We start from the raw sequence: 25,901 nt of genomic DNA, 5'->3' as shown, positions 1-25,901 counted from the left end.
TAGGTGGCGGTGTATGCACTTGTCAGTCAATTGCGATTCGCCAATACATTTTAAGATGATGATGATGAAGAAGAAAGGCAACGCAACTACTGTAGTACGTTTTGAGTTGGCCTGCCTGCTTGCTATATCCTGGAAACTTTTTTTTTTATTGCTATATATAAGACACAGGCTACATTGTAGCCAATATGTTTCTGTCCGTAGAGTGGCCAGTTTAGATTGTTGTAGCATATATTTTTGCCGTGAAACCATATTCAACTACATTTAAAGACGTTGGATGTTTTTTTTAATTGTTTGACTTTACATAAGGCGTCTGAAAAAAATGAAAGTGTCTTTCGTCGTGTGTGTGCTGAGCACCATGGTAGTTTCTTGTTCGGGAGAAAATAGTCGCTTCGAGAAGTCATTCAACTCTTCCCCGGGAATGATGCAAGTCCTCCGGGAGACGCTCACGGATTTGTCCGAGGAGGCGCACGGTTACCTGGTCCACCTTGTCGGGGCGCGGTCCGTTGAAACTGCACAGAAGGTGAGGAACAAAGAATAGCCTGCTCTAAGTTAAATTTAACAGTAGTTCGAATCATACATTCTTAGTCTAATGATGTCCGTTCTTTAGTCGAATTATGTAGGTGCAAGTAGCAACAAGTCGGCCATATACGGGAGCCCTTATGCACGCTTGTTTTAGTTCCGTATTTAGTGACCCAAGTGTTTGCCTCAAACAGAACCCTGTATCAACTCTCTCTCGCCCCTCCTATCAGTGTTTCTTTCAGGGACTCAAGTATCTGGCTGAGGCAGCGGCCAGTGGAGTGAATGTGGTTATGAAGTACCTCGCCCAGTTCCTGATGGCAGCAGGAGTTGATGGTAAAGAGCTGCTCCTCTAGGATCATTCATTATAATATTAAAGGCAAAACTGATGTTAGATCAGCACTCCTATTCCCACTTTAGGAATACAGGCCCAGAAAGCTATTGCAATACTCTAGTCAGTCACCAACACTGTTCCCAGAGAACTAAAGCATGTCATGTGCAGGCTTTTGTTTCAGCCCAGCACTAACACGCCTGATCAATGTCTTGATGAGCAGTTGACTAGTTGGATCGGGTGTGTTAGAGCGGGGCTGGAGCAAAAACCTGCACAGCCTGTGGCTCCCCAGGACCAGGGTTGATAACCAGTGCACTATTCAATAATGGAACAGACAGTTGTCAATACAAAAACAATCATTTCAAATAAATCATTCTATTGATTGATCCCACATCATGCAACATCTCAACACACAACCCATATACAGTACAATGGTACACTCGCAGTATCATTTACTGTAATTGATCTCTGTGGAGACGTAACACAAAACCGGATGAAAGTCTGACCTGCCAAGGGAGCCCTTTACCCACTGACAGACATGCCCTGGATTAGGTGTGTGCGCCAGACGGGAAAACCTTTTTCTCCACATTGCCAACAGTAACCTACTAGGCTTTGTGACTATAACTACCGGTACAATAATTACATTGCAACATACTAAGACCACATTTTTGCCAAGTCTTGGAATGGAGACAAGTGAAGGGAGCATTTTAAGATTGCCAGGCCAGAAAAGGCACTAATATCATGTTGTATTTCTTTCTTTCTCTCCTCCAGTTGAAATGCCTGTTAACAGTATCACCCCAGATGCTGTGGTCTATATCAGTCAGTGGCTTCTGCTGGCTCTCATTGGCTACTGGCTGCTGTCCCTGGCCTTCCGATTGGTGGCGTCCACTCTGAGGCGGGTCCTGTGGCTACTGAAGCTGGGTGTGGTTTTAGGACTGTTTTGCCTGATTCTAAGTGACCGCAGTGCTGGAACAGAGACTACGGCGCTGCGATTGGCCGGCCTGGTGAGCGTCTGCGTCCTATTGGGTATCGGGCATTCTGGCACCGGAGGCGACAAAACCTACCTGGAGGATCAAGTGAGGGTGCTAGAGAGACGAGTGAGAGAAATGGAGAGGAGGAAAGAGAAGTGAGGGGTGGATGGATGGGAACTGAAAGGCCTTGTTTTGTACATTAATCTAGGTCTAGGATTGTAACGAGGACGTTGTACATAAAGTTTTGTTTAAAAAAAAAAAAAAGCACTTTGCCTTTTTCATAAAGATCTTAGTTAATTTGTGTGTGAAACAGAATTGACAGCAAATATGATTGGCTTGTTTTAAAGGAAGCAGACGGACAGAGTATGGTGTTTTCTGTTTATTGAGGTGGATATATGCATGTCGTACAGACTATTCTACTATAAATGCTTTTGATATACGTAGAATAGAAACACACTAAACATTCCATAAGGTCTAACGATATGGCATTGGAAATTTTGTCTACACTGATCACCTTTCATTTTACATTTACATTTTACCAGACGCTCTTATCCAGAGCGACTTACAGTAGTGAGTGCATACATTTCATTTCATGCATTTTTTTTTTTTTTGTATTTTTTTTTTTGTACTGGCCCCCCGTGGGAATCGAAACCACAACCCTGGCGTTGCGCACACACACGATGCTGGTGTTGCAAACACCATGCTGTACCAACTGAGCCACAGGGAAGCCTGAGCCACTCCTTTCCAGTTACGGCAGCATACAACACAAACAACTTCTCAAATAAAACAAACGGATACATACTTCCTATTAAACTACATTTGAGATCTGTCCGTTCCTTTTAAAGTGTGTGCGTGTAGGGGGATGAGACAGTTGGTGAGAAAAGCAGTTCTGGAAGAACATTTTCAAAGTGACTCCAAAAGTTTAAGCGTGGTCAAGCGGCATCTGACCTTCTCCAATTGAGATTATCCCCTTGACCAACTAGGGCCAGGAGTTTTTCCTGTTCTGGTTACATGGTCAGGAAATGACCTGTCCCTGAATCTAATAATGTAAAATTTAGTTTCCTGTCCCCCTGACCTGACCAGGGGTACATTCATTAGGAACCTAATGGAAGCAACCAGGTTGTAACTGGTATGGACTAACTGAATTTGTCCCCCAAAAATAAATGCTTGTTTCCATTGCAAAAAGTTTTGCTACCGTTTGCTTCCATTGTGCACTTATGAATACACCCCAGGACAATCTCCCCTTGGTAGAGGAGATGAAGGCACTGGGTGCGTGATAAGGCTTAAGCAAACGACTAGACGAAATTCGAGGAGGAGCAACTGCGACAGCCAAAAGTTGGGCACGTGGTTTTACCACAAATCTCAGATGAACATAGCAGTGTTGCCATTGTTATAAAAGTATTCCTTTATAACGTTAACATAATCATGTCTCCAACTCCCATATCACACAATCATAATTTGAAATCATGTGTTCGCATGGTACAAACAATGAGACTCATGTCACATTAATTTTGTATATGTCCACTGTTTACATAAATCAAGGCAAAGTTGGTTCCTGTTTCAGTCATGTCTTTGGTCACATTCGTGTGGGTCAAACAAAAACACCCTAATGATTGGTTGACAATCGAGCATCCCACAATGCAGGTGATGGATGAAGTTGGTGAAGAGCAACTGCAGGAACTTGCAGTCAAAACTTCATGACCTTTGATCACATGGTTTTTGTAGAGTTCATGCAGTCGACATGTAGGCACAAGTGGGATAATTTTTATCCCCATAATGCATCACACTTTGAAAGGTGGTGACCAACGATGGCCACCGACTTGACAAAAGTGATCCGCTCGAACGCGCCCACTGTCTGTAAAACCTTCAGGAGTGCTTCATTATTTAAAAGACATTAAAAATGATATAGGATTTTATATTTAAATACCAAAATGTGCCTTCTTTTAAACCAAGATGATATGTGTTGCAAATGGCACCCTAGAGTGCACTACTTTTGAGGGGGGTGCAGATGTTGTATAACATCTTAATAAAATGGCGCCCTCCCAGGGTATTAATAAGCTTCCTGAACAGTTATTTGACTACATACCCTGTTGAAATGACAGTTTCATATGTAGAACTAAAATGATGCACCATGCTTATAATGACAAATAGCTATACTTTGGCAAGTAAAGGCATTTCTGATCGTATTTGCATATATATATATATACATACACACACACACTGTTTAAATATAAATATGTTTGGTTCCAGTAGAACCCTGAAAGGCAGTTATCGGTTGTGTTCCTCTCCTCAAACGTTGCTGACGAATGCCAGATCTTACAACTCTTGGGTAGCTATTTTACGTATCGGCTAACCACATGTTATCGACTGTGCACGAAGGTAAAGTCTATGACGTGGCACGCAACCATTGGTTGATGCATGCAGCGTCTCCGCAGGGGAACACGACCAGAGTGTTTGATAGATGCCGTACATTAAATTGGTGGAAGCCCTCAATGGCGCTGCCCATGCTAATACTGCCTTTTGGCCACTAGAGGCCTCTATCATTCTCTATGGGCTACATTCCAATTCTCTTGTACACTCCCCTTCTAAAAATAAATGGACTGGGAATATGGTGGAAACTCCCTCAAGCCATTTTTGCACCAATCCAATGCTTAAATGCATGAGAGGGAGTGAATCAGTGCACACTTCTGGAGAAGGGTAGGGAGTTTTTTCCCCAGACATTTTGATTGACTTCATCACAGCTATACAGGAAATAATACTTTTAAATGATCTCCTTTCCTTCACTAATATCCCATTTACACAGAGACAAAACCCCTTCTTTTTACATTTGGTGACTTTCTTTTTTGTATATGTGAAAGGGGTAGGGAGTAAAAAAAACTTGGGTACATTAAAAACCACCTCGAAACCTAGTAATGAAACCTGTTTTTTTCACAGACCCCGTTACCAAATAACAGGTATCTGTGAGAATGGATCTGGGAAATTCATTAACACTTCCATTGTTTAACACCTCCCTAGTTTGAATCGCAAACAGGCCCCATGGTTTAACGGGGGTCATCTAAATATGCCTTTTTAAAGGTATAATAATATGTCTTATGTCAGAAAACAGTACAACACTCACCAGAAAAGGCTGGATAGGTGATCTGAGGGGAAATGTCTAGGTCACAGTTACATCTACAACATACTGCTTCCTCTCCTATCTCTCCCCATTTATATAAGTGGTCACAGTCAAGGATATGAGCAAAGGAAGCCATTGAACCGTATTGGGACGGCGCTGTGGCAACATTACTAAGGCCGCTCCCGATTGGACCGATGACAGGCGTTCTACAGGAAGTTGGTGGGGGGGTTCTTTCCGGTGTCGATGTTGAACTGGAAGGCTCCGTCTGTGGAGTGCAGAGCTTCAGAGGTGGGCGGGGGGACCTGGAGGGGGGGAACAATGTCAGAAGGTGTGTGTGTATATGTGTGTGAGAGGGTGTATGTGCGTATGAGAGAGTGAGTGAGGACTGACCTGGGGTGGTGGATGGGCAAGGAGGGGATCAGCAGGAGACATGTTCTCCATCTTTATCTCCTCCTTCCCTGAGGGGGCGCTGTACATCACCGGCGCATACCCCTGAAACACACACAGTTACGCAAGCTTCCACACACACACCTACTAACTACACTCTGAGATGAGAAGGATCAAAACCAGAGCGGAATATGACAGCCACAAAGGAAAAGAGGGAAGTGGAGTGAGAAAAGACACTATGCAACGGTTAAATAGAGATATGCCATCGGCGCCACAGGGTACTGGTTAGGAGGCCCACTCTACTGTTAGTGCTCAGAGGGGAGGCAGAGTTAGATCGTAGAATAGAGGGAAGAGGAGTAGGGGCTGATTTGTTGAGTTGTGTAGAATAGAATCGAATAGGGTAGATTAGCATAGAGTGGAATAGAAAAGAGTACACTCTTAGTACATTTTTTTCTATGTAGAACCTTAAAGGGTTCTTTGGCTGTCCCCATAGGATAATCCTTTTTGGTTCCAGGTAGAAACCTCTCTACAGAGGGTTATACATGGAATGCAAAAGGGTTCTACCTGAAACTAAAAAGGGCTCTTGTATGGGGACAGTCGAAGAACCCTTTTTTTCTAAGAGGGTAGGGTAGAGAAGAGTATAAATCCCTACCATCGGAGGAGCACCAGGGTTGTACTGTGGCTGATTGGGTGGTGGGCCATTCCACTGTGGGGGCTGGGCAGGGGGGTACATAGGGTCCTGGGGGGGGTAGCCTGGGTTGAAGCACTGAAACAAACCACAACAAAACAACACGGTCACACTCTTTGTCTTCCTTGTTTCTTCTCCTGAGGAGTTTCACACCTGACAGGGGGACTATGAGGATTTCCTAACAATAACCATACTGGTATAATGAACAGATGGAGAGAGAAAGAGTGAAGGAGAGATGGATGGATTCACTGGTTGGGGGGAGAGAGAGATGTTGGGGTAGAGAGATACAGTGAGGGGGAAAAAGTATTTGATCCCCACTTTGCCCACTGACAAAGAAATGATCAGTCTATAATTTTAATGGTAGGTTTATTTGAACAGTGAGAGACAGAATAACAGAAAATGCAGAAAAACGCATGTCAAAAATGTTATAAATTGATTTGCATTTTAATGAGGGAAATAAGTATTTGACCCCTCTGCAAAACATGACTTAGTACTTGGTGGCAAAACCCTTGTTGGCAATCAGAGGTCAGACGTTTCTTCTAGTTCGCCACCAGGTTTGCATACATCTCAGGAGGGATTTTGTCCCACTCCTCTTTGCAGATCTTCTCCAAGTCATTAAGGTTTTGAGGCTGACGTCTGGCAACTCGAACCTTCAGCTCCCTCCACAGATGTTCTATGGGATTAAGGTCTGGAGACTGGCTAGGCCACTCCAGGACCTTAATGTGCTTCTTCTTGAGCCACTCCTTTGTTGCCTTGGCTGTGTGTTTTGGGTCATTGTCATGCTGGAATACCCATCCACGACCCATTTTCAATGCCCTGGCTGAGGGAAGGAGGTTCTCACCCAAGATTTGACGATACATGGCCCCGTCCATCGTCCCTTTGATGCGGTAAAGTTGTCCTGTCCACTTAGCAGAAAAACAACCCCAAAGCATAATGTTTCCACCTCCATGTTTGAAGGTAGGGATGATGTTCTTGGGGTCTTAGGCAGCATTCCTCCAAACACAGCGAGTTGAGTTGATGCCAAAGAGCTCCATTTTGGTCTCATCTGGCCACAACACTTTCACCCAGTTGTCCTCTGAATCATTCAGATGTTCATTGGCAAACTTCAGACGGGCATGTATATGTGCTTTCTTGAGCAGGGGGACCTTGCGGGCGCTGCAGGATTTCAGTCCTTCACGGCGTAGTGTGTTACTAATTATTTTCTTGGTGACTATGGTCCCAGCTGCCTTGAGATCATTGACAAGATCCTCCCGTGTAGTTCTGGGCTGATTCCTCACCGTTCTCATGATCATTGCAACTCCACGAGGTGAGATCTTGCATGGAGCCCCAGGCCAAGGGAGATTGACAGTTCTTTTGTGTTTCTTCCATTTGCAAATAATCGCACCAACTGTTGTCACCTTCTCACCAAGCTGCTTGGCAATGGTCTTGTAGCCCATTCCAGCCTTGTGTAGGTCTACAATCTGGTCCCTGACATCCTTGGAGAGCTCTTTGGTCTTGGCCATGGTGGAGAGTTTGGCATCTGATTGATTGAATACTTCTGTGGACAGGTGTCTTTTATCCCCCCCTCCTCCCTCTCTGCGGATGACTTTGTCAACCATTTTGAAAAGAAGGTTGACGGCATCCGATCCTCATTTGTTAAGTCAAACGACACCGCTGGTCCTGCTCATATTGCCCTACCCTATGCTTTGACCTCTTTCACCCCTCTCTCTCCAGATGAAATTTTGCGACTTGTGACGGCCGGCCGCCCAACAACCTGCCCGCTTGACCCTATCCCCTCCTCTCTTCTCCAGACTATTTCCGGAGACCTTCTCCCTTACCTCACCTCGCTCATCAACTCATCCTTGACCACTGGCTACGTCCCTTCCGTCTTCAAGAGAGCGAGAGTTGCACCCCTTCTCAAAAAACCTACACTCGATCCCTCCGATGTCAACAACTACAGACCAGTATCCCTTCTTTCTTTTCTCTCCAAAACTCTTGAGCGTCCCGTGTTTGGCCAGCTCTCTTGCTATCTCTCTCAGAATGACCTTCTTGATCCAAATCAGTGAGGTTTCAAGACTGGTCATTCAACTGAGACTGCTCTTCTCTGTGTCACGGAGGCTCTCCGCACTGCTAAAGCTAACTCTCTCTCCTCTGCTCTCATCCTTCTAGACCTATCTGCTGCCTTTGATACTGTGAACCATCAGATCCTCTGCTACAAGACCATGGTGCTTGCCTACGGAGCTGTGAGTGGAACGGCACCTCCGTACCTTCAGGCTCTGATCAGTCCCTACACCCAAAGAAGGGCACTGCGTTCATCCACCTCTGGCCTGCTCACCTCCCTACCTCTGCGGCAGCACAGTTCCCGCTCAGCCCAGTCAAAACTGTTCGCTGCTCTGGCACCCCAATGGTGGAACAAGCTCCCTCACGACGCCAGGACAGCAGAGTCAATCACCACCTTCCGGAGACACCTGAAACCCCACCTCTTTAAGGAATACCTGGGATAGGATTAAGTAATCCTTCTAACACTCCCCCCCAAAAAAGATATAGATGTACTATTGTAAAGTGGTTGTTCCACTGGATATCATAAGGTGAATGCATCAATTTGTAAGTCGCTCTGGATAAGAGCGTCTGCTAAATGACGTAAATGTAAATGTAATACAGGTAACAAACTGAGATTAGGAGCACTTCCTTTAACCTGTTGGGGCTAGGGGGCAGTATTTGCACGGCCGGATAAAAAACGTACCCGATTTAAACTGGTTACTACTCTTGCCCAGAAACAAGAATATGCATATAATTAGTATATTTGGATAGAAAACACTCTAAAGTTTCTAAAACTGTTTGAATGGTGTCTGTGAATGTAACAGAACTCATATGGCAGGCCAAAACCTGAGAAGATTCCATACAGGAAGTGCCCTGTCTGACAATTTGTTCTCCTTCTGTGGCATCTCTATCGAAAATACAGCATCTCTGCTGTAACGTGACATTTTCTAAGGCTTCCATTGGCTCTCAGAAGGAGCCAGAAAGTGGAATGATGTCTCTCCTGTCTCTGGGCGAAAAACAGCAGGAGATTTTGTGAGTGGTCAGGCTGGGAACAGTGACACTGGAGATGTGCGTCCACGAGACTACTCCATTTTTTTCTTTCAGCCTTTGAATGGATACAACGTCGCCCGGTTGGAATATTATCGCTATGTTACAAGAAAAATAGCATTAAAAATGATTTTAAACAGCGTTTGACATGCTTCGAAGTACGGTAATGGAATATTTTGAATTCTTTTGTCACGAAATGCGCTCGCGCGTCACCCTTCGGATACTGACCTGAACGCACGAACAAAACGGAGCTATTTGGATATATCTATGGATTATTTGGAACCAAAACAACATTTGTCGTTGAAGTAGAAGTCCTGGGAGTGCATTCTGACGAAGAACAGCAAAGGTAATCCAATTTTTCTTATAGTAAATCTGAGTTTGGTGAGGGCCAAACTTGGTGGGGGTCAAATTAGCTAGCCGTGATGGCCGGGCTATGTACTCAGAATATTGCAAAATGTGCTTTCGCCGAAAAGCTATTTTTAAATCTGGACACCGCGATTGCATAAAGGAGTTCTGTATCTATAATTCTTAAAATAATTGTTATGTATTTTGTGAACGTTATTCATGAGTAATTTAGTAAATTCACCGGAAGTTTGCGGTGGGTATGCTAGTTCTGAATATCACATGCTAATGTAAAAAGCTGGTTTTTGATATAAATATGAACTTGATTGAACAAAACATGCATGTATTGTATAACATAATGTACTAGGAGTGTCATCTGATGAAGATCAAAGGTTAGTGCTCCATTTAGCTGTGGTTTTGGTTTTTGTGACATATATGCTTGCTTTGAAAATGGCTGTGTGATTATTTTTGGCAGGGTACTCTCCTGACATAATCTAATGTTTTGCTTTCCCTGTAAAGCCTTTTTGAAATCGGACAATGTGGTTAGATAAAGGAGAGTCTTATCTTTCAAATGGTGTAAAATAGTCATATGTTTGAGAACTTTGAATTATGACATTTTGTGGTTTTAAATTTGGCGCTCTGATTTGTCACTGGCTGTTGAATAGTGTGGGATGATTTCGTCCCACCCCCCTAGAGAGGTTAAGAGTGTGCTCCCAATCTCAGCTCGTTACCTGTATAAAAGACACCTGGGAGCCAGAAATCTTTCTGATTGAGAGGGGGTCAAATACTTATTTCCCTCATTAAAATGCAAATCAATTTATAACATTTTTCACATGCGTTTTTTCTGGATTTTTTTGTTGTTATTCTGACTCTCACTGTTCAAATAAACCTACCATTAAAATTATAGACTGATAATTTCTTTGTCAGTGGGCAAACATACAAAATGAGAGGACAAATTATGAAGGTGAGAGGGGAGAGATGGACTCACTGGTTGAGGTGGTGGTCCGGTCCATTGAGGCTGGCCTGGCATCCCAGGGTTGGGGGGAGGGTGAACCTGAGGGTAACCTTCCTGTACATGGAGGAGCACCACAGTTCCCTCAGTAAAACAGAGGGACTCATATACTTTCATATACTCAAACACTATTGGTGTTGTGTAGTTGTGATTATGTTGTATGTTTTTGGATGCTATTTTTATGTATCTGCACTCCTGCCTAGATAATTACCCCTTGTGGGATAAATAAAGTATTTTGAATTGAATACTATATACTCATACAAGTACTGTACATAAACAGATACTAACATGGACAACCACAGTTCCCAAAGTTAAATAGGACTTATATACTCAACACATTATGGTTCATGACAAGACAAAGATAAGAAAACGACACACACACACACACACACACACACACACAGACACACACACACACACACACACACTTATATAGAATCACTATCTATTCCAATGACATATAAAACACAAGGCATGCACAAACCAACACACCACAGTATGTAGTTAAATGAATAAGAATAAATGGATAATGTACCATGTTAGGATCTGGGCCTGGGCCATGATAGAACGTCTGCAAGAACCACAGAAAAAAAAACGTCACGTTATTACAGTTCAACTACAAAACAACATGCATTACTGCAACAATGTCATTATCATAATAGCACAGCATGGGAGACGAGGGGAGACAGATTAGAGGGAAGAACCTAAGGTCAACTTCTACAAGGGATTTGTCCCAAATGGCACTATATTCCCGAGTGAACTAGTTTTGACCGGACACCTATGGCAAAAATCGTGTGCCATTTTGTAGCCAAGCCACCATCTACAGTGAGGGAAAAAGTATTTAATCCCCTGCTGATTTTGTACATTTGCCCACTGACAAAGAAATGATCGGTCTATAATTTTAATGGTAGGTTTATTTGAACAGTGAGAAACAGAATAACAACAAAAAAATCCTGAAAAACACATGGGAAATAAGTATTTGACCCCTCTGCAAAACATGACTTAGTCCTTGGTGGTAAAACCCTTGTTGGTAATCACAGAGCTCAGACGTTTCTTGTAGTTGGCCACCAGGTTTGCACACATCTCAGGAGGGATTTTGTCCCACTCCTCTTTGCAGATCTTCTCCAAGTCATTAAGGTTTCGAGGCTGACGTTTGGCAACTCGAACCTTCAGCTCCCTCCACAGATTTTCTATGGGATTAAGGTCTGGAGACTGGCTAGGCCACTCCAGGTCCTTAATGTGCTTCTTCTTGAGCCACTCCTTTGTTGCCTTGGCTGTGTGTTTTGGGTCATTGTCATGCTGGAATACCCATCCATGACCCATTTTCAATGCCATGGCTGAGGGAAGGAGGTTCTCACCCAAGATTTGACGGTACATGGCCCGTCCATCATCCCTTTGATGCGGTGAAGTTGTCCTGTCCCCTTAGCAGAAAAACACCCCCAAAGCATAATGTTTCCACCTCCATGTTTGACGGTGGGGATGGTGTTCTTGGGGTCATAGGCAGCATTCCTCCTCCTCCAAACACGGAGTTGAGTTGATGCCAAAGAGCTCAATTTTGGTCTCATCTGACCACAACACTTTCCCCCAGTTGTCCTCTGAATCATTCAGATGTTTATTGGCAAACTTCAGACGGGCATGTATATGTGCTTTCTTTAGCAGGGGGACCTTGCGGGCGCTGCAGGGTTTGTCCTTCACGGCGTAGTGTGTTACCAATTGTTTTCTTGGTGACTATGGTCCCAGCTGCCTTGAGATCATTGACAAGATCCTCCCGTGTAGTTCTGGGCTGATTCCTCACCGTTCTCATGATCATTGCAACTCCACGAGGTGAGATCTTGCATGGAGCCCCAGGCCGAGGGAGAGTGACAGTTTTTTTGTGTTTCTTCCATTTGCGAATAATCGCACCAACTGTCGTCACCTTCTCACCAAGCTGCTTGGCGATGGTTTTGTAGCCCATTCCAGCCTTGTGTAGGTCTACAATCTTGTCCCTGACATCCTTGGAGAGCTCTTTGGTCTTGGCCATGGTGGAGAGTTTGGAATCTGATTGATTGCTTCTGTGGACAGGTGTCTTTTATACAGGTAACAAACTGAGATTAGGAGCACTCCCTTTATGAGTGTGCTCCTAATCTCAGCTCGTTACCTGTATACAAGACATCTGGGAGCCAGAAATCTTTCTGATTGAGAGGGGGTCAAATACTTATTTCCCTCATTAAAATGCAAATCAATTTATAACATTTTTGACATGCGTTTTTCTGGATATTTTTGTTGTTATTCTGTCTCTCACTGTTCAAATAAACCTACAATTAAAATTATAGACTGCTAATTTCTTTGTCAGTGGGCAAACGTACAAAATCATCAGGGGATCAAATACTTTTTTCCCCTCACTGTAACTATCCCTCACCGGGACACCAGGTCCAGGGGACACCCCTCCTCCGGGCGTGTTGTAGCCGGGAGGGGGGTGCAGAGTCTCGGGGTTGTCCAGCTGGATGGTGGTGGTGTCGGGGGATTTGTTCTTGAAGATCCTCTTCCGGCAACAGAAGCAGATACCGGCGGGTATACCAAGCAGGAGGAGGAGGGCCATGAGGGGGTTGCCTGCTTCACTCTCATGTTTGTCTGGAGGGGGATGGGGGGGGCAGGGAGGGAGGGAGGGAGAGAGAGAGAGATGCAGAAGGAGCGAGACGAGGAAGTTAATTTGGGAGACATTACAAAGCCGTAAGGGGAACATGAGGGAGTGATTGACAGACGACATGTGTTTCACTCTATGCATGTTATATTCTATCCCCCCTCACATCCCTCTCACCCCACCCCCCTGTTTCCCACTACCCCATAGCTTACTGAGCAGCCCTGTAGTCCTCCAAATAACCAACTAATTAGTGACAGAGACATGTGAGCTGCGAGCCAAACAATGCATATCCCAAATGGCACCCTACTCCACTATGGGCCCTGGTCAAATGTAGTGCACTATGTCAGGAATAGTGTGCCATTAGGAACGAAGGGCCAGTAAACCAGACCGTTGGGAAGGGATCCTGATGCTGTGTCTATTTCCATTACGTACTCAAACTTCAACATGACCTAACAGAGGTCATTTAATTCTAAGAATTCTATACAGCCAACACCACTTGTCTCTATACAGCCAACACCACTTGTCTCTATACAGCACCAGTTTGTATCTCTCTGACTTGTTACTACTTACACTTGACCAGAGGCCAGTGTACTAAATAGGGTGACATGGGGTGCTTATTACATACGCTGTGGCTACTGTTAATTATCTATCCTGTTGCCTAGTCACTTTACCCCTTCCTGTATGTACAGTGCATTTGGAAAATATTCAGACCCCTTTTTTCACATTTTGTTACATTAGAGCCTTCTTGGACTCTTGGTGGGTCCAAACTTCTTCCATTTAAGAATGATGGAGGCCACTGTGTTCTTGGGGTCCTTCAATGCTGAATACATTTTTTGGTACCCTTCACCAGATCTGTGCCTCGACACAATCCTATCTCGGAGCTCTACGGACAATTCCTTCGACCTCATGGCTTTGTTTTTGCTCTGACATGCACTGTCAACTGTGGGACCTTAAATAGATAGGTGTGTGCCTTTCCAAATCATGTCCAATCAATTGAATTTACCACAGGCGGACTCCAATCAAGTTGTAGAAACATCTCAAGGATGATCAATGGAAACAGGATGCACCTGAGCTCAATATTTCTGTATTTTAAAAAAGTTTCTAAAAACATGTCTTCGCTTTGACATTATGGGGTTTTGTGGGTAAATGTATAAAAATAAATAAATAATTGTCATTCATTTTAGAATAAGGCTGTAACGTAACAATGTGTTACGTTACAGCCTTATTACCTCATACCCATGCACATCGACTGGGTACTGGTACCCTGTGTATATAGCTAAGTTATCGTTACTCATTGTGGATTTATTCCTTGTGTTATTATACATTTATTATTTTATTTTCCTTTTGCATTGTTGAGAAGGGCCCGTAAGTAAGCATTTCACTAGTCCTACACCAGTTGTTTACGAAGCATGTGACAAATAACAGTAGATTTTTTTTCATGATTTGGAACGCAGACAGCGTCTGTGCAGACCAAGGTTTGGAGTGAAGATGTATCCCTCCCAACACACACATGATAACTCAGTAGAAGTAACGCTGCAGAGCTAACTAACAATCTATGGCAACACAGCAAAACCACAACCTGTGAGTTCCATCCTGACGATGGAGACCACCCGGTCTCTCGTGTCCTTCAGCGTGTAGTGGCCCACGTCCGAGGTGTTGACATTCTGGATGCTGATCTTGGTGGAAAGGGTCTTGACCCGGTTCCAGTAGTCCGGGAGGTCCTGGGCCACCACTGCCCCATCCTGCACCAGGGTGACGTTGACGTTGGCACCTGAGAAGGAGAGCGTGGCGTCGGCCTGGTTGATGCCTTCCAATGAGATGTGGAGTTCCTCGCCCGCCACGCACTTTGTGTACTCACGCCTGGCTGAGAAAAGGAAGAAAATATTGCATTAGAGGAAAAGGGTGAGAGAAAGAGGGGAGGAGGGTGTACAGTCGTCGGCCAAAAGTTTTGAGAATGACACAAATATTAATTTTCACAAAGTCTGCTGCCTCTGTTTGTATGATGGCAATTTGCATATACTCCAGAATGTTACTAAGAGTGATCAGATGAATTGCAATTAAATGCAAAGTCCCTCTTTGCCATGCAAATGAACTGAATCCCCCAAAAACATTTCCACTGCATTTCAGCCCTGCCACAAAAGGACCAGCTGACATCATATCAGTGATTATCTCGTTAACACATGTGTGTGTTGACGAGGACAAGGCTGGAAATCACTCTGTCATGCTGATTGAGTTTTAATAATAGACTGGAAGCTTCAAAAGGAGGGTGGGTGCTTGGAATCATTGTTCTTCCTCTGTCAACCATGGTTACCTGCAAGGAAACAAGTGCCGTCATCATTGCTTTGCACAAAAAGGGCTTCACAGGCAAGGATATTGCTGCCAGTAAGATTTCACCTAAATCAACCAGTTATCGGATCATCAAGAACTTCAAGGAGAGCGGTTCGATTGTTGTGAAGAAGGCTTCAGGGCGCCCAAGAAAGTCCAGCAAGCGCCAGGACCGTCTCCTAAAGTTGATTCAGCTGCGAGATTGGGGCACCACCAGTACAGAGCTTGCTCAGGAATGGCAGCAGGCAGGTGTGAGTGCATCTGCACGCACAGTGAGGCGAAGACTTTTGGAGGATGGCCTGTTGTCAAGAAGTGCAGCAAAGAAACCACTTCTCTCCAGGAAAAACATCAGGGACAGACTGATATTCTGCAAAAGGTACAGGGATTGGACTGCTGAGGGCAGGGGTAAAGTCATTTTCTCTGATGAATCCCCTTTCCGATTGTTTGGGGCATCCGAAAAAAAGCTTGTCCGGAGAAGACAAGGTGAGCGCTACCATCAGTCCTGTGTCATGCCAACAGTAAAGCATCCTGAGACCATTCATGTGTGGGGTTTCTTCTCAGCCAAGGAAGTGGGCTCACTCACAATTTTGCCTAAGAACACAGCCATGAATAAAGAATGGTACCAACACATCCTCCGAGTGCAACTTCTCCCAACCATCCAGGAACAGTTTGGTGACAAACAATGCCTTTTCCAGCTTGATGGAGCACCTTGCCATAAGGCAAAACTGATAACTAAGTGGCTCGGGGAACAAAACATTGATATTTTGGGTCCATGTCCAGGAAACTCCCCAGACCTTAATCCCATTGAGAACTTGTGGTCAATCCTCAAGAGGTTGGTGGACAAACAAAAACCCACAAATTCTGACAAACTCCAAGCATGGATTATGCAAGAATGGGCTGCCATCAGTCAGGATGTGGCCCAGAAGTTAATTGACAGCATGCCAGGGCAGATTGCAGAGGTCTTGAAAAAGAAGGGTCAACACTGCAAATATTGACTCTTTGCATCAACTTCATGTAATTGTCAATAAAAGCCTTTGACACTTATGAAACGCTTGTAATTATACTTCAGTATTCCATAGTAACATCTGACAAAAATATCTAAAGAAACTGAGGCAGCAGACTTTGTGAAAATTAGTATTTGTGTCATTCTCAAAACTTTTGGCCACGACTGTACATGAAGGGGTGAGAGAGAGGGGGGTGGGTGAGAGATAGTAGGTGGAAAGAGAAAGAAGGACGGAGCGAGCAAGAGTGAGAAAAAGAGAGACAAAAGGCCAAGACAAAAAAGTTCTGTACACTATCTGACAATAACAAAGGGCAATAATTAAAGGGATAGCCATAGTCTCAGGGTCAGATGAACGCGTGGATACCATTTTTATGTCTCTGCGTCCAGTATGAAGTAAGTTAGAGGTAGTTTTGCGAGCCGATGCTAACTAGCTCTAGAGCATGCTAGCTGTTCCTATAGACTTCCAGTCATTGTGCTAACGCTAGTTAGCAATTGTTCTAGCGCTAGTTAGCAACTTCCTTCAAACTTAAGCAGAGACATAAAAATGGTATCCACGAGTTCATCTGACTGGGGAAGTAGATGAAGGGCTTCATGCCAAAATCCCGAAATATCCCTTTAAATAACATGCAAAACACTCACTGGTCACAGCCACTTTGAGTGAGGAGATCTCCTTGTTCCAGTAGTCTCTCTGGACATAGGTCCCCTGGTCCTTGTAAGTCACCTTCAGGGGGCAAAGGTCAAACACTTAACAGGGACGATCAAATCAAACTTTATTTAAAAGTGCATTTAAAATCTCTTCACAAAAATGTTTTAATAATATATTAAATGAAGAGATAGAGGATGGTAGGTGCTTGGTGGGACGGGTGTTAAGTAATATTAATAGTACCAGTCAAAACCAAGTGGTGTTTTTTGTTATAAGTAGGATACCATCCCCTCAAACCCCCCCTCAATGACCTCTGGTGGTATGATCTGATTTGATATACTTTATTGTCCCCGAGGGGAAATTTGACTTGGACAATTAAAGAGACAGTCACTCACTTTGTCCAGATACCAGTTCCTGTCGGTTCCTGTCCCAGACACCTTTCCCCTGGTGGACCGGGATCCACGTTCCCAGTACAGGTATGTCTTCAGGGGCTCTGCAGCGGGGGTGAACTCCAGCTTCTCAGCACTCTTCGGGAGGTAGATCTTCAGCTGACGCCCGTGGGACAGACGCCTGTGCAGGTCGGGCACCACGTAGCCACCTGAGAAAAAGAGCGAGAAAGAAAGAGAGGAAGAATAGGGATGAGAGTGAAAGTGGGGAGAGAGAGAGAGAGAGAGAGAGAGAGAGAGAGAGAGAGAGAGAGAGAGAGTGTGTGTGTGGAAGTGAGGATTAACACATTTTATTCAACATTATCTGAACCAGAGGTAAATACAGATAATGTAGCTTGAAACCCTTTTAACAACTTTTATCTACAAATCCTTGACATCTGCTGACTTGGGTCTTTGTCCCAAATGGCATCTTATCTTCACTATAAAGTGCACAATGGGTCCTGGTAAAAAGTAGTGCCCTATATAGGGAATAGGGTGCCATTAGTGACGGGCACTAGGTTTCTGCTGTTAACTAATGCAGTTGGTGTTGTAGGAAGGTGTGGTGCAGGAGCTGTAACAGATACAATGACTTCGACGTAGTAGTAGCAGTAGTAGCAGTAATCTTGAAATGTCAACCGAATCCTCCTCCAGGATTTCATTTGTCCATCAACTGTGTTCTCACACGTTTTTTTTCTCGTTTTTTTCCCCCCCATGACCTTTCAGTGGAATGTAAAGAGCTAATAGAACGGAAGAGCCGTGGGGTGCTGGTGACACTCCCCGCTCGCAACGCGCATGCAACTCCCGGCTGGAGACCGGGTTAAAATCATTGTCGTTCTTTCCAGCTTTCTCCCCTCTCCACCCCTGTATCCCTTTGTCATTTCTAAACTGTCTAATTGTCATTTCTAAACTGTCTTTTCTTTCTTTAAAAAAAAATAAGGGAATACACAGGAAGCTCCAACTCACCCACACTGAGAACAGTGCCCAGCAGGATCCAAAGACTCCACATCATCTGTATTGACATAGACAGTATTGGCATATCACAATAAATATGATAAATGATATTATGAACAGGTTGTGGGGGGGTGGTAAGACAGACAAACAGCAAATAATAAACAACAAAGTAACTAAATGACGAATAAATAAAAGAACAACCCAATTTACAGTGACGCTGATCATTTTATACAGTACAACTACACCAAAAATGTCTTCTGTGCAATCTAAATAGTCACAACAAAACCGGTGGAGTGATTGTTACAGTCAATCAAGCAGGGGTAGGGCATGTTAGGACAGTGTTTCCCACTGTTTGGTCTTGGCTCAACCCTTTTGGTACCGGATAGAGGAGACTAGAGACTGAGGTTGCATCCCAAATGGCATTGATTCCCTAAATAGTGCACTACTTTTGACCATGGCTCTGGTCAAAAGTCGTGCATTTGATAGAGAACAGGGTGCCATTTTGGCCGCAGCCTGTACAGACTAGAAATGAGGTCTCTAGTGGGTCAGGAGAAGATGTGAAGAGCAACAGGGATGGGCAACTAGAGGTCCGCAGACCCCCTTTTGAAGGCCCTTGGATCAACCCCCCCCCACCCAAAAAAATATATAGAATTGTAATCAGTAAACTTCATGGAAAACAAAGAGTGACTGCCTTTAAAAAGCAGGGAATCCATTTGAAAACGGCCTACGTGGCATCGATATGAGTCAGAAGCAGTTCTTCTAGTGCAGTGATGGGAAACTGGAGGCCAGCGGCCCCTCTTTTGAAGGCCCTCAGATACATTTCCAAAAAAAGTTGCGGGCAACCGCGGCCCCTCATGATGAGTTCAGATTTTTTGTCGGATTTAGAGATGAGAGCAAATAATGCAAATCAACTGAGGTCAAATAGTGATAAATAATGTAGGCTATGTGCAGCTTTACCTTTACAATTTGGAATGTTAATTAAAGTCAAATCGTAAAACTGAAATAATCACACCCCTCTCTTATTTATTATACTATAAAAAGCTAAACTGATCCTAGATCCACAGCATTCCTACTCTGAGACACTTAGGGGTCCATGGAGTTACCAAGGTAACGTGGGCTCCCGAATCACAACCGGCAGTGATTGGGAGTCCCATAGGGCGGCGCACAATTGGCCCAGCGTCGTCCGGGTTTGCCCGGTGTAGGCCGTCATTGTAAATAACAATTTGTTCTGATTTGCCTAGTTAAAGAAAGGTTACACAACGTGGCCGGTCACACCGCTACATTTCGTGATCGTCTGGCAATATGGCTCTGTGATAGGCTATAATAGTTTTATACCTTTGTGTAGCCTAACCATCAAACAATTTCTGAAACTTTATTTTAATCATTGCCACACTAAACCGAAGGTGAGCAATTGAATCATACTCACGTTTGAAATGTTTACAGAGATGTTATAAAGAAACGGATCATATCTATAATTAGGCTACATCGACCATTCCACAACAGGCCTGTAGCCCATAGCACGCAATTTATAATATGTTTTTTTTATTTTTTATAAATTATTTATTATGACGAGCGTCTCTCCGGCATGATATATAAAAACTAGGAAACAAGCATAACCGTTTAATAAGGATCAGACCCTTTTTCCCCCATTTTCACCTAAAATGACATACCCAAATCTAACTGCCTGTAGCTCAGGACCTGAAGCAAGGATATGCATATTTTTGATACCATTTGAAAGGAAACACTTTGAAGTTTGTGGAAATGTGAAATTAATGTAGGAGAATAACACATTTGATCTGCTAAAAGATAATACAAAGAAATAAACATGCGTTTTTTTTTTCATCATCTTTGAAATACAAGAGAAAGGAAAATATATGACTTAGGAATCTAGTCGCTATTTAGATTTTGGCCACTAGATGGGAGCAGTGTATGTGCAAAGTTTTAGACTGATCCAATGAACCATTGCATTTTTGTTCAAAATGTTGTGTCATCAAGACTGCCCAAATGTGCCTAATTGGTTTATTAATACATTTAAGTAATTGTGCACTCTCCTCAAACAATAGCATGGTATTCTTGCACTGTAATAGCTACTGTAAACTGGACAGTGCAGTCTTGAGGATACCGTAGGATAGGGGGCGCCACAGCGCATTTTGAAAAAAAATCATTCCCATTTTCAACGGCCTACTAATCAAACTCAGAAGCTAGGGCATGCATATACTCATTATATATGGATAGAAAACACTCTAAAGTTTCTAAAACTGTTTGAATGGTGTCTGTGAGTATAACAGAACTCAAATGGCAGTCAAAACCCCGAGACCGATTGAAACAGGAAGTGGAATTCTGAATTGTGGACTCGACTTCTCATCTTTCCCTATAAATAACACCGTTAACCATGGTTCAGTGAGCACTTCCTATTGCTTCCACTAGATGTCGCCAGTCTTTTCACAGTGGTTTGAGCCTTATAGAGTCAAAACTCATTGAATGAGACGAGTTGGAAATTGGTCACAGGGGATGGGCCATCACCATTATGACGCCGGCGGCCATGTCTGCCCCCACCTTTGGAAACGGTTTTAAAGGCCATGACATCATCCCCCTCGAATCTTATTGGCTCTCTTGGTGTTACAGGCCCTGAAGATTAATGTTTTACAACGTTTGACATGTTTGAACGAACCTACATGCGGGAGAATCGCATTTTATCCGGAACTTCAGCCCTGCGCTTGGAGAGAGCCATAGGACGCGCTACCAACATCAGGCTAATGGAACGTGAAGTATGGACTTTTTGACCGAAAATACATCTGTTGTGGACCTGGGATGCTTTCTGATGAAGACAACTAAAGGTAGGCGATTATTGACAATATTATACAAGATGAGATGTGACATGCGATTGTTTCCAAGATGGCGCCGAGCTCTGTATATTAGCTCATTTTCTGAGTATCGCATCTCCTTTTATCGCAAAGTGTGATTACCCAGTAAAGTTAATTTAAAATCTGGTATGACAGGTGTTCTCAAGAGATATTCATCTATAAATGTTAGATTGACAATATAAATTTAAAAAATCGTTATAGGATAGTAATTTAGGGAAATGTAGCATTGTTTACCGGGACGCTTTTGAGGGGAAATTATGTAGTCAACCTCAGACAGAGATGTAAAATGCTGTTTTTATATATAAATATGACCTTTATTGAACAAAAGAATGCATGCATTGTATAACATGATGTCCTAGGGGTGCCATCTGATGAAGTTTGTAAAAGGTTAGTGCTGCATTTAGCTGTTTTTTGATTATATGTGATGCAAGTGGTTGGTCGGAAAATGGCTATGAAGCTGCTTTTTACGATGGACTCATCTAACATAATCTAATGATTTGCTTTTCCTGTAAAACCTTTTTGAAATTCAGGAGAGGTGTATCTATAAAAAAAATATATATATATATATATATATATATTTTTTTTTTATTATGATTTTTTTTTTATGCTAATTGGCGATATGATTTTTCGCTGGATTTTGATCCCGGTGACGGGATGAGACGCTGAAGTTTTAACAAGAATATAAGCTTTCTTGTAACGAGGGTCGTACAAAGGGGACCAAGGTGCGGCGTGTGAAGTGCTCATATTTTACTTTAATGAAACACTATATCAAAACAACAAAAACGACCGTCAACAGTTCTGTCAGGTTACAAGGAACAAAACAGAAAACTACCCACAAACCCCAAAGGAAAACAGGCTGCGTAAGTATGGCTTACAATCAGAGACAACGAAAGACACCTGCCTCTGATTGGAAACCATACCCGGCCAAAACCTGGAAAACAAAACATAGAAATAGAATACTAGAAAAACCCCACTTATAAACATTAAACCCAAAACCACCCAAAACACCCCCCTGTCATGCCCTGACCACTCTACTATGGCAAATGACCTCTTACAAGGGTCAGAACGTGACATTTCTGCCCATTTCAGATATGTCTATGTCCTGGGAAATATTCTTGTTACTTAAAACATCATGCTAATCACATTAGCGCACGTTAGCTCAACCGTCCCGATCACATAGAGGTTGAACGGCCTCAAACTGTTGAGGATCCATAGAACACTACAGTGAGTAGTGGCCGTCTCTGCAGAGAACTGGCAGTTCACATGGGGCTGTATAATCTACAGAGAATGATGCTTTTCCTTTGGGAGTGAGACAATGGAATTTAAGCAACAACAACAAAAATCTAACAAACAATGATGAACCAGAACCACATCAAGCAGATTTCTAGGAATGAAGGAAGTCTACTATTTAATATTTTCTTTAAAAGGTCCAATGCAGACGTTTTTATCTCAATGTCAAATCATTTCTGGGTAACAATTAAGTATCTTACTGTTATTGTTTTCAATTAAAATTGTAAAAATTAAAAATAAATAGCTTCTTAGCAAAGAGAAATTTCTCAAGCAATTATTTTGCTAGGACTGTCTTGGAGTGGTCGGAGTGGGGAGGGTAAAACTGAAAACTAGCTGTTATTGGCAGAGAGGTTTGGAGACAACGGGGAGGGAGGGAAATATTAGTTAATAGACCTTTCTTATTGGTCTATAAACTAATTTGCCGCCTGGTGATGTCACGAAGCAGGCCAAAACTCCATCCCACCAAAACAGCCTGAAATGTCAGCCTGTCTTTTCAAATAGCTATTACACTAAAAAGGGCATTATTATAATTTTCACAGTATTATTCCAACCCCATAGTGTGGAAATTAAGAGTTTATTCCCAAAATGCTAGATCCACCAATTTTTCACGTTTGTTTTTTCATCGGAAATGATTGATTATGGGTACCTTCATGTGTGTTTATTATATTATTGTTCTCAGATTAATAGTTCATAGATGTGTATGAAAAACGCTATTTATTAATTGTTCAACTGAAATGGAATGTTCATATCCTGTATATTTGACGGTGATATGTGGGTATCTCAAGTATCTATTTTAAGGTTAATCCACTTACTGTAAGTCGTTATGGATAAGAGCATCTGCTAAATGAATAAAATGTCAAATGTAAATGTTTTGCATGCAGATCTCATATTACTGTATTGAGTTATTTTTGTAAAAAAAAATTAAACATTAATGTCACAAATGTATCATTTGTATAGTTCTTTATAAAAAATGTAGTTATTTGTTACATTTGACTGTGTAAAACCTAGCAGTGCTACTAATTTCTCTGAGAGGGTGGCGGATGTATGTAGCCTATAGCATTTTGCTGAAAAAAAAAAACATACCCAGTGAATTATAGCAGGGGTAGGAAGTCCGCAGGACAGGGGCAGCAGGAAATCATTTATAAATATTTACAACTGTAACAATGATACATGTCCATTGGGGTGGAGGCAGGGTAAATGTCCGTTGGGGGGAGGGGGGGTTCAGAGGCAGTGGAGTGGCTGTACCAGGTTGTGTTGCAGCTCGACAATATGCTCTCGATGGTGCTCCTATAGAACACTGTGAGGGCCCTCGAGGACAGGCCACATTTCAAAATATTTACCAAATAATAAAAAGTAAAACAATAACATAGATTTTAAACGAATACATGTCTGCAATTGAACAACCCCATGCCGTGATTAGATAGTGAAAAAACAATACTTTATTTAAACCCAGGATTGTCACGTTTTTGACTGCACAGGGTCTTTAACGCCTATAGTGCGGTTCACTGTGTGACCGGGGAGATAGCGAGACTGACAAAACAATATGCACACACGCACAACCCACCTTACATGAGACAGGGAGGCTCGCACGCAAGCGCCCAGACACCATGGATCACGATGCAATAAATATAACAAGAATCTCCAAAGCAAATTCCAAACAAACATCACTGAACAAGGCCATTGAAGTAAAACATACAGAGACTGTCAATTCCCTATGTTGCAAAGAAACAGGCTGAATAAACTAAAAGACACAATGGAACATAATTTTGAGCTGTGAACATGGCCATCACACACACTTGTTATTGTGCATGCAGAAGATATAGATCGGATACATACCTCGATATGAAAGAATCCAGGTGATTATTTTGCTGTATTTCTCCTCATAACAGTGTCTCTCTCTATTTGCGGGAGGAGCTTCACCCAGTGACCGGAGATGGTAGAACTAAAAGGGTAGTCTGAGTTTAGTGAAAAGAACGCTCGGGCGTGGTGAGACTGCGAATGACAGACGGGCAGCAGAAATTCCTAGCGTATTTATGCCGCGTTCAAATCTACTGGGAACTCGTAACTGGAAACTAGGAAATCTCCGACCTCCGACTTTAGTGGGTTCAAAACAACTGTGAAATCGGAAAAAACGAGGTCCGACTGGGAATAGTCGATTTGAACGGTCAACCCGCTCGGAATTCCAACTCGGGAACTCGGGTCTCTTTCTAGAGCTTCGACTTTCCGACCTGAAGATCACTGACGTCACGAGTTCCCAGTTGTTTTAAACGCGGCATTAACACTGTGAAGACCGTCCAGGGCACACGTGACTTCCCACATTGATTCATCAGTAATGGCGTCCCAAATGGCCAAAAGTACTGGACTATAGGGAATAGAGTGCCATTTGGGATGAAGTAGTCTAGAAGATACAGAGGAGACAATGTATCTAGAGGATTCTCTCAAAATAATGATAATTACTGTTTGACAATGATAGCTTGTTATAGCTTACTATTAATAGCCTTTAGAAGCATAGAAAACGTTATGTTTTCTCAGAGCCTAGGCCTAAGTCATGTGCTCAAATTTAGACATTTGTTCATTCTAGTTTAGCTTACTCTAAAATGGTATTGCCTCTAATCTAAAGTGAAAGAAATTGTATGAATCCACATTGATAGAAATAATTTATAGCAGGGGTAGGAAGTCCGCAGGACAGGGGCAGAACACATTTATACATATTTACAACTGTAACAATGATACATGTCCATTGGGGTGGAGGCAGGGTAAATGTCCATTGGGGGCCGGGGGGGAGAGATTGTCAGAGGCAGTGGAGTGGCTGTCCCAGGTTGTGTTGCAGCTCGACAATATGCTCTCGATGGTGCTCCTATAGAACACTGTGAGGGCCCTCGAGGACAAGCCACATTTCAAATCAAATTAAACTTTATTTGTCACATGTGCCGAATACAACAAGTGTAGACCTTACCGTGAAAATGCCATTAACCAACAGTGTAGTTCAAGAAGAGTTAAGAAAATATTTACCAAATAATAAAAAGTCAAACAATTGTATAACAATAACGAGGCTATATATAGGGGGTATCGGTACCTAGTCAGTGTGCGGGGGTACAGGTTAGTTGAGGTAATTTGTACATGTATGTAGGGGTGAAGTGACTATGCATAGATAATAACAGCGAGTAGCAGCAGTGTACAAAACAAGTGTGGGGAGGGGTCAATGTAATAGTCCGGCGGCCATTTGATTAATTGTTCAGCAGTCTTATGGCTTGGGGGTAGAAGCTGTAAAGGAGCCTTTTGGTCCTAGACTTGGCGCTCCGGTACCGCTTGCCGTGCGGTAGCAGAGAAAACAGTCTATGACTTGGGTGAG

General features: G+C 43.0%; 2 protein-coding genes across 2 annotated transcripts; one reads left to right on the top strand and one right to left on the bottom strand.

Annotated features, from left to right (window-relative positions):
* Positions 1–2,636, top strand: LOC106609895 (transmembrane protein 109). Its single transcript, XM_014208940.2, has 3 exons — positions 1–520; positions 750–852; positions 1,619–2,636. Exons 1-3 carry the CDS (start codon positions 320–322, stop codon positions 1,975–1,977), a joined length of 663 nt encoding a protein of 220 aa, XP_014064415.1. The 5' UTR covers positions 1–319; the 3' UTR covers positions 1,978–2,636.
* On the bottom strand, positions 2,185–24,774 carry LOC106609894 (DNA-directed RNA polymerase II subunit RPB1). Its single transcript, XM_045722685.1, has 11 exons — positions 24,386–24,774; positions 18,408–18,453; positions 17,415–17,617; positions 17,016–17,097; positions 14,628–14,912; positions 12,827–13,038; positions 10,964–10,999; positions 10,405–10,485; positions 5,973–6,086; positions 5,324–5,425; positions 2,185–5,235 (listed from the first exon to the last, which is right to left on the bottom strand). The coding sequence occupies exons 2-11, from the start codon at positions 18,451–18,453 to the stop codon at positions 5,140–5,142; spliced, it is 1,257 nt and encodes a 418-aa protein (XP_045578641.1). The 5' UTR covers positions 24,386–24,774; the 3' UTR covers positions 2,185–5,139.
* Between the last annotated feature and the right edge of the window lie 1,127 nt (positions 24,775–25,901).

Source organism: Salmo salar, chromosome ssa08 (assembly GCF_905237065.1).
Source record: "Salmo salar chromosome ssa08, Ssal_v3.1, whole genome shotgun sequence".
NCBI lineage: Eukaryota > Metazoa > Chordata > Actinopteri > Salmoniformes > Salmonidae > Salmo > Salmo salar.
The sequence above is the reverse complement of the archived record's forward strand: the minus strand, read 5'-3'. Positions and strand labels throughout refer to the sequence as shown.

Excerpts from the sequence above, each read along its gene's own strand:
- LOC106609895 (XM_014208940.2), top strand. The coding sequence starts at position 320 with ATGAAAGTGTCTTTCGTCGTGTGTGTGCTGAGCACCATGGTAGTTTCT. Across the intron at positions 521-749 it reads CCGTTGAAACTGCACAGAAG|TGTTTCTTTCAGGGACTCAA; the intron begins GTGAGGAACAAA and ends CCCTCCTATCAG. Across the intron at positions 853-1,618 it reads GATGGCAGCAGGAGTTGATG|TTGAAATGCCTGTTAACAGT; the intron begins GTAAAGAGCTGC and ends TCTCTCCTCCAG.
- LOC106609894 (XM_045722685.1), bottom strand. The coding sequence starts at position 18,453 with ATGATGTGGAGTCTTTGGATCCTGCTGGGCACTGTTCTCAGTGTGG. Across the intron at positions 17,618-18,407 it reads GGGCACTGTTCTCAGTGTGG|GTGGCTACGTGGTGCCCGAC; the intron begins GTGAGTTGGAGC and ends TCTTTTTCTCAG. Across the intron at positions 6,087-10,404 it reads CCGGACCACCACCTCAACCA|TGCTTCAACCCAGGCTACCC; the intron begins GTGAGTCCATCT and ends GGTTTGTTTCAG.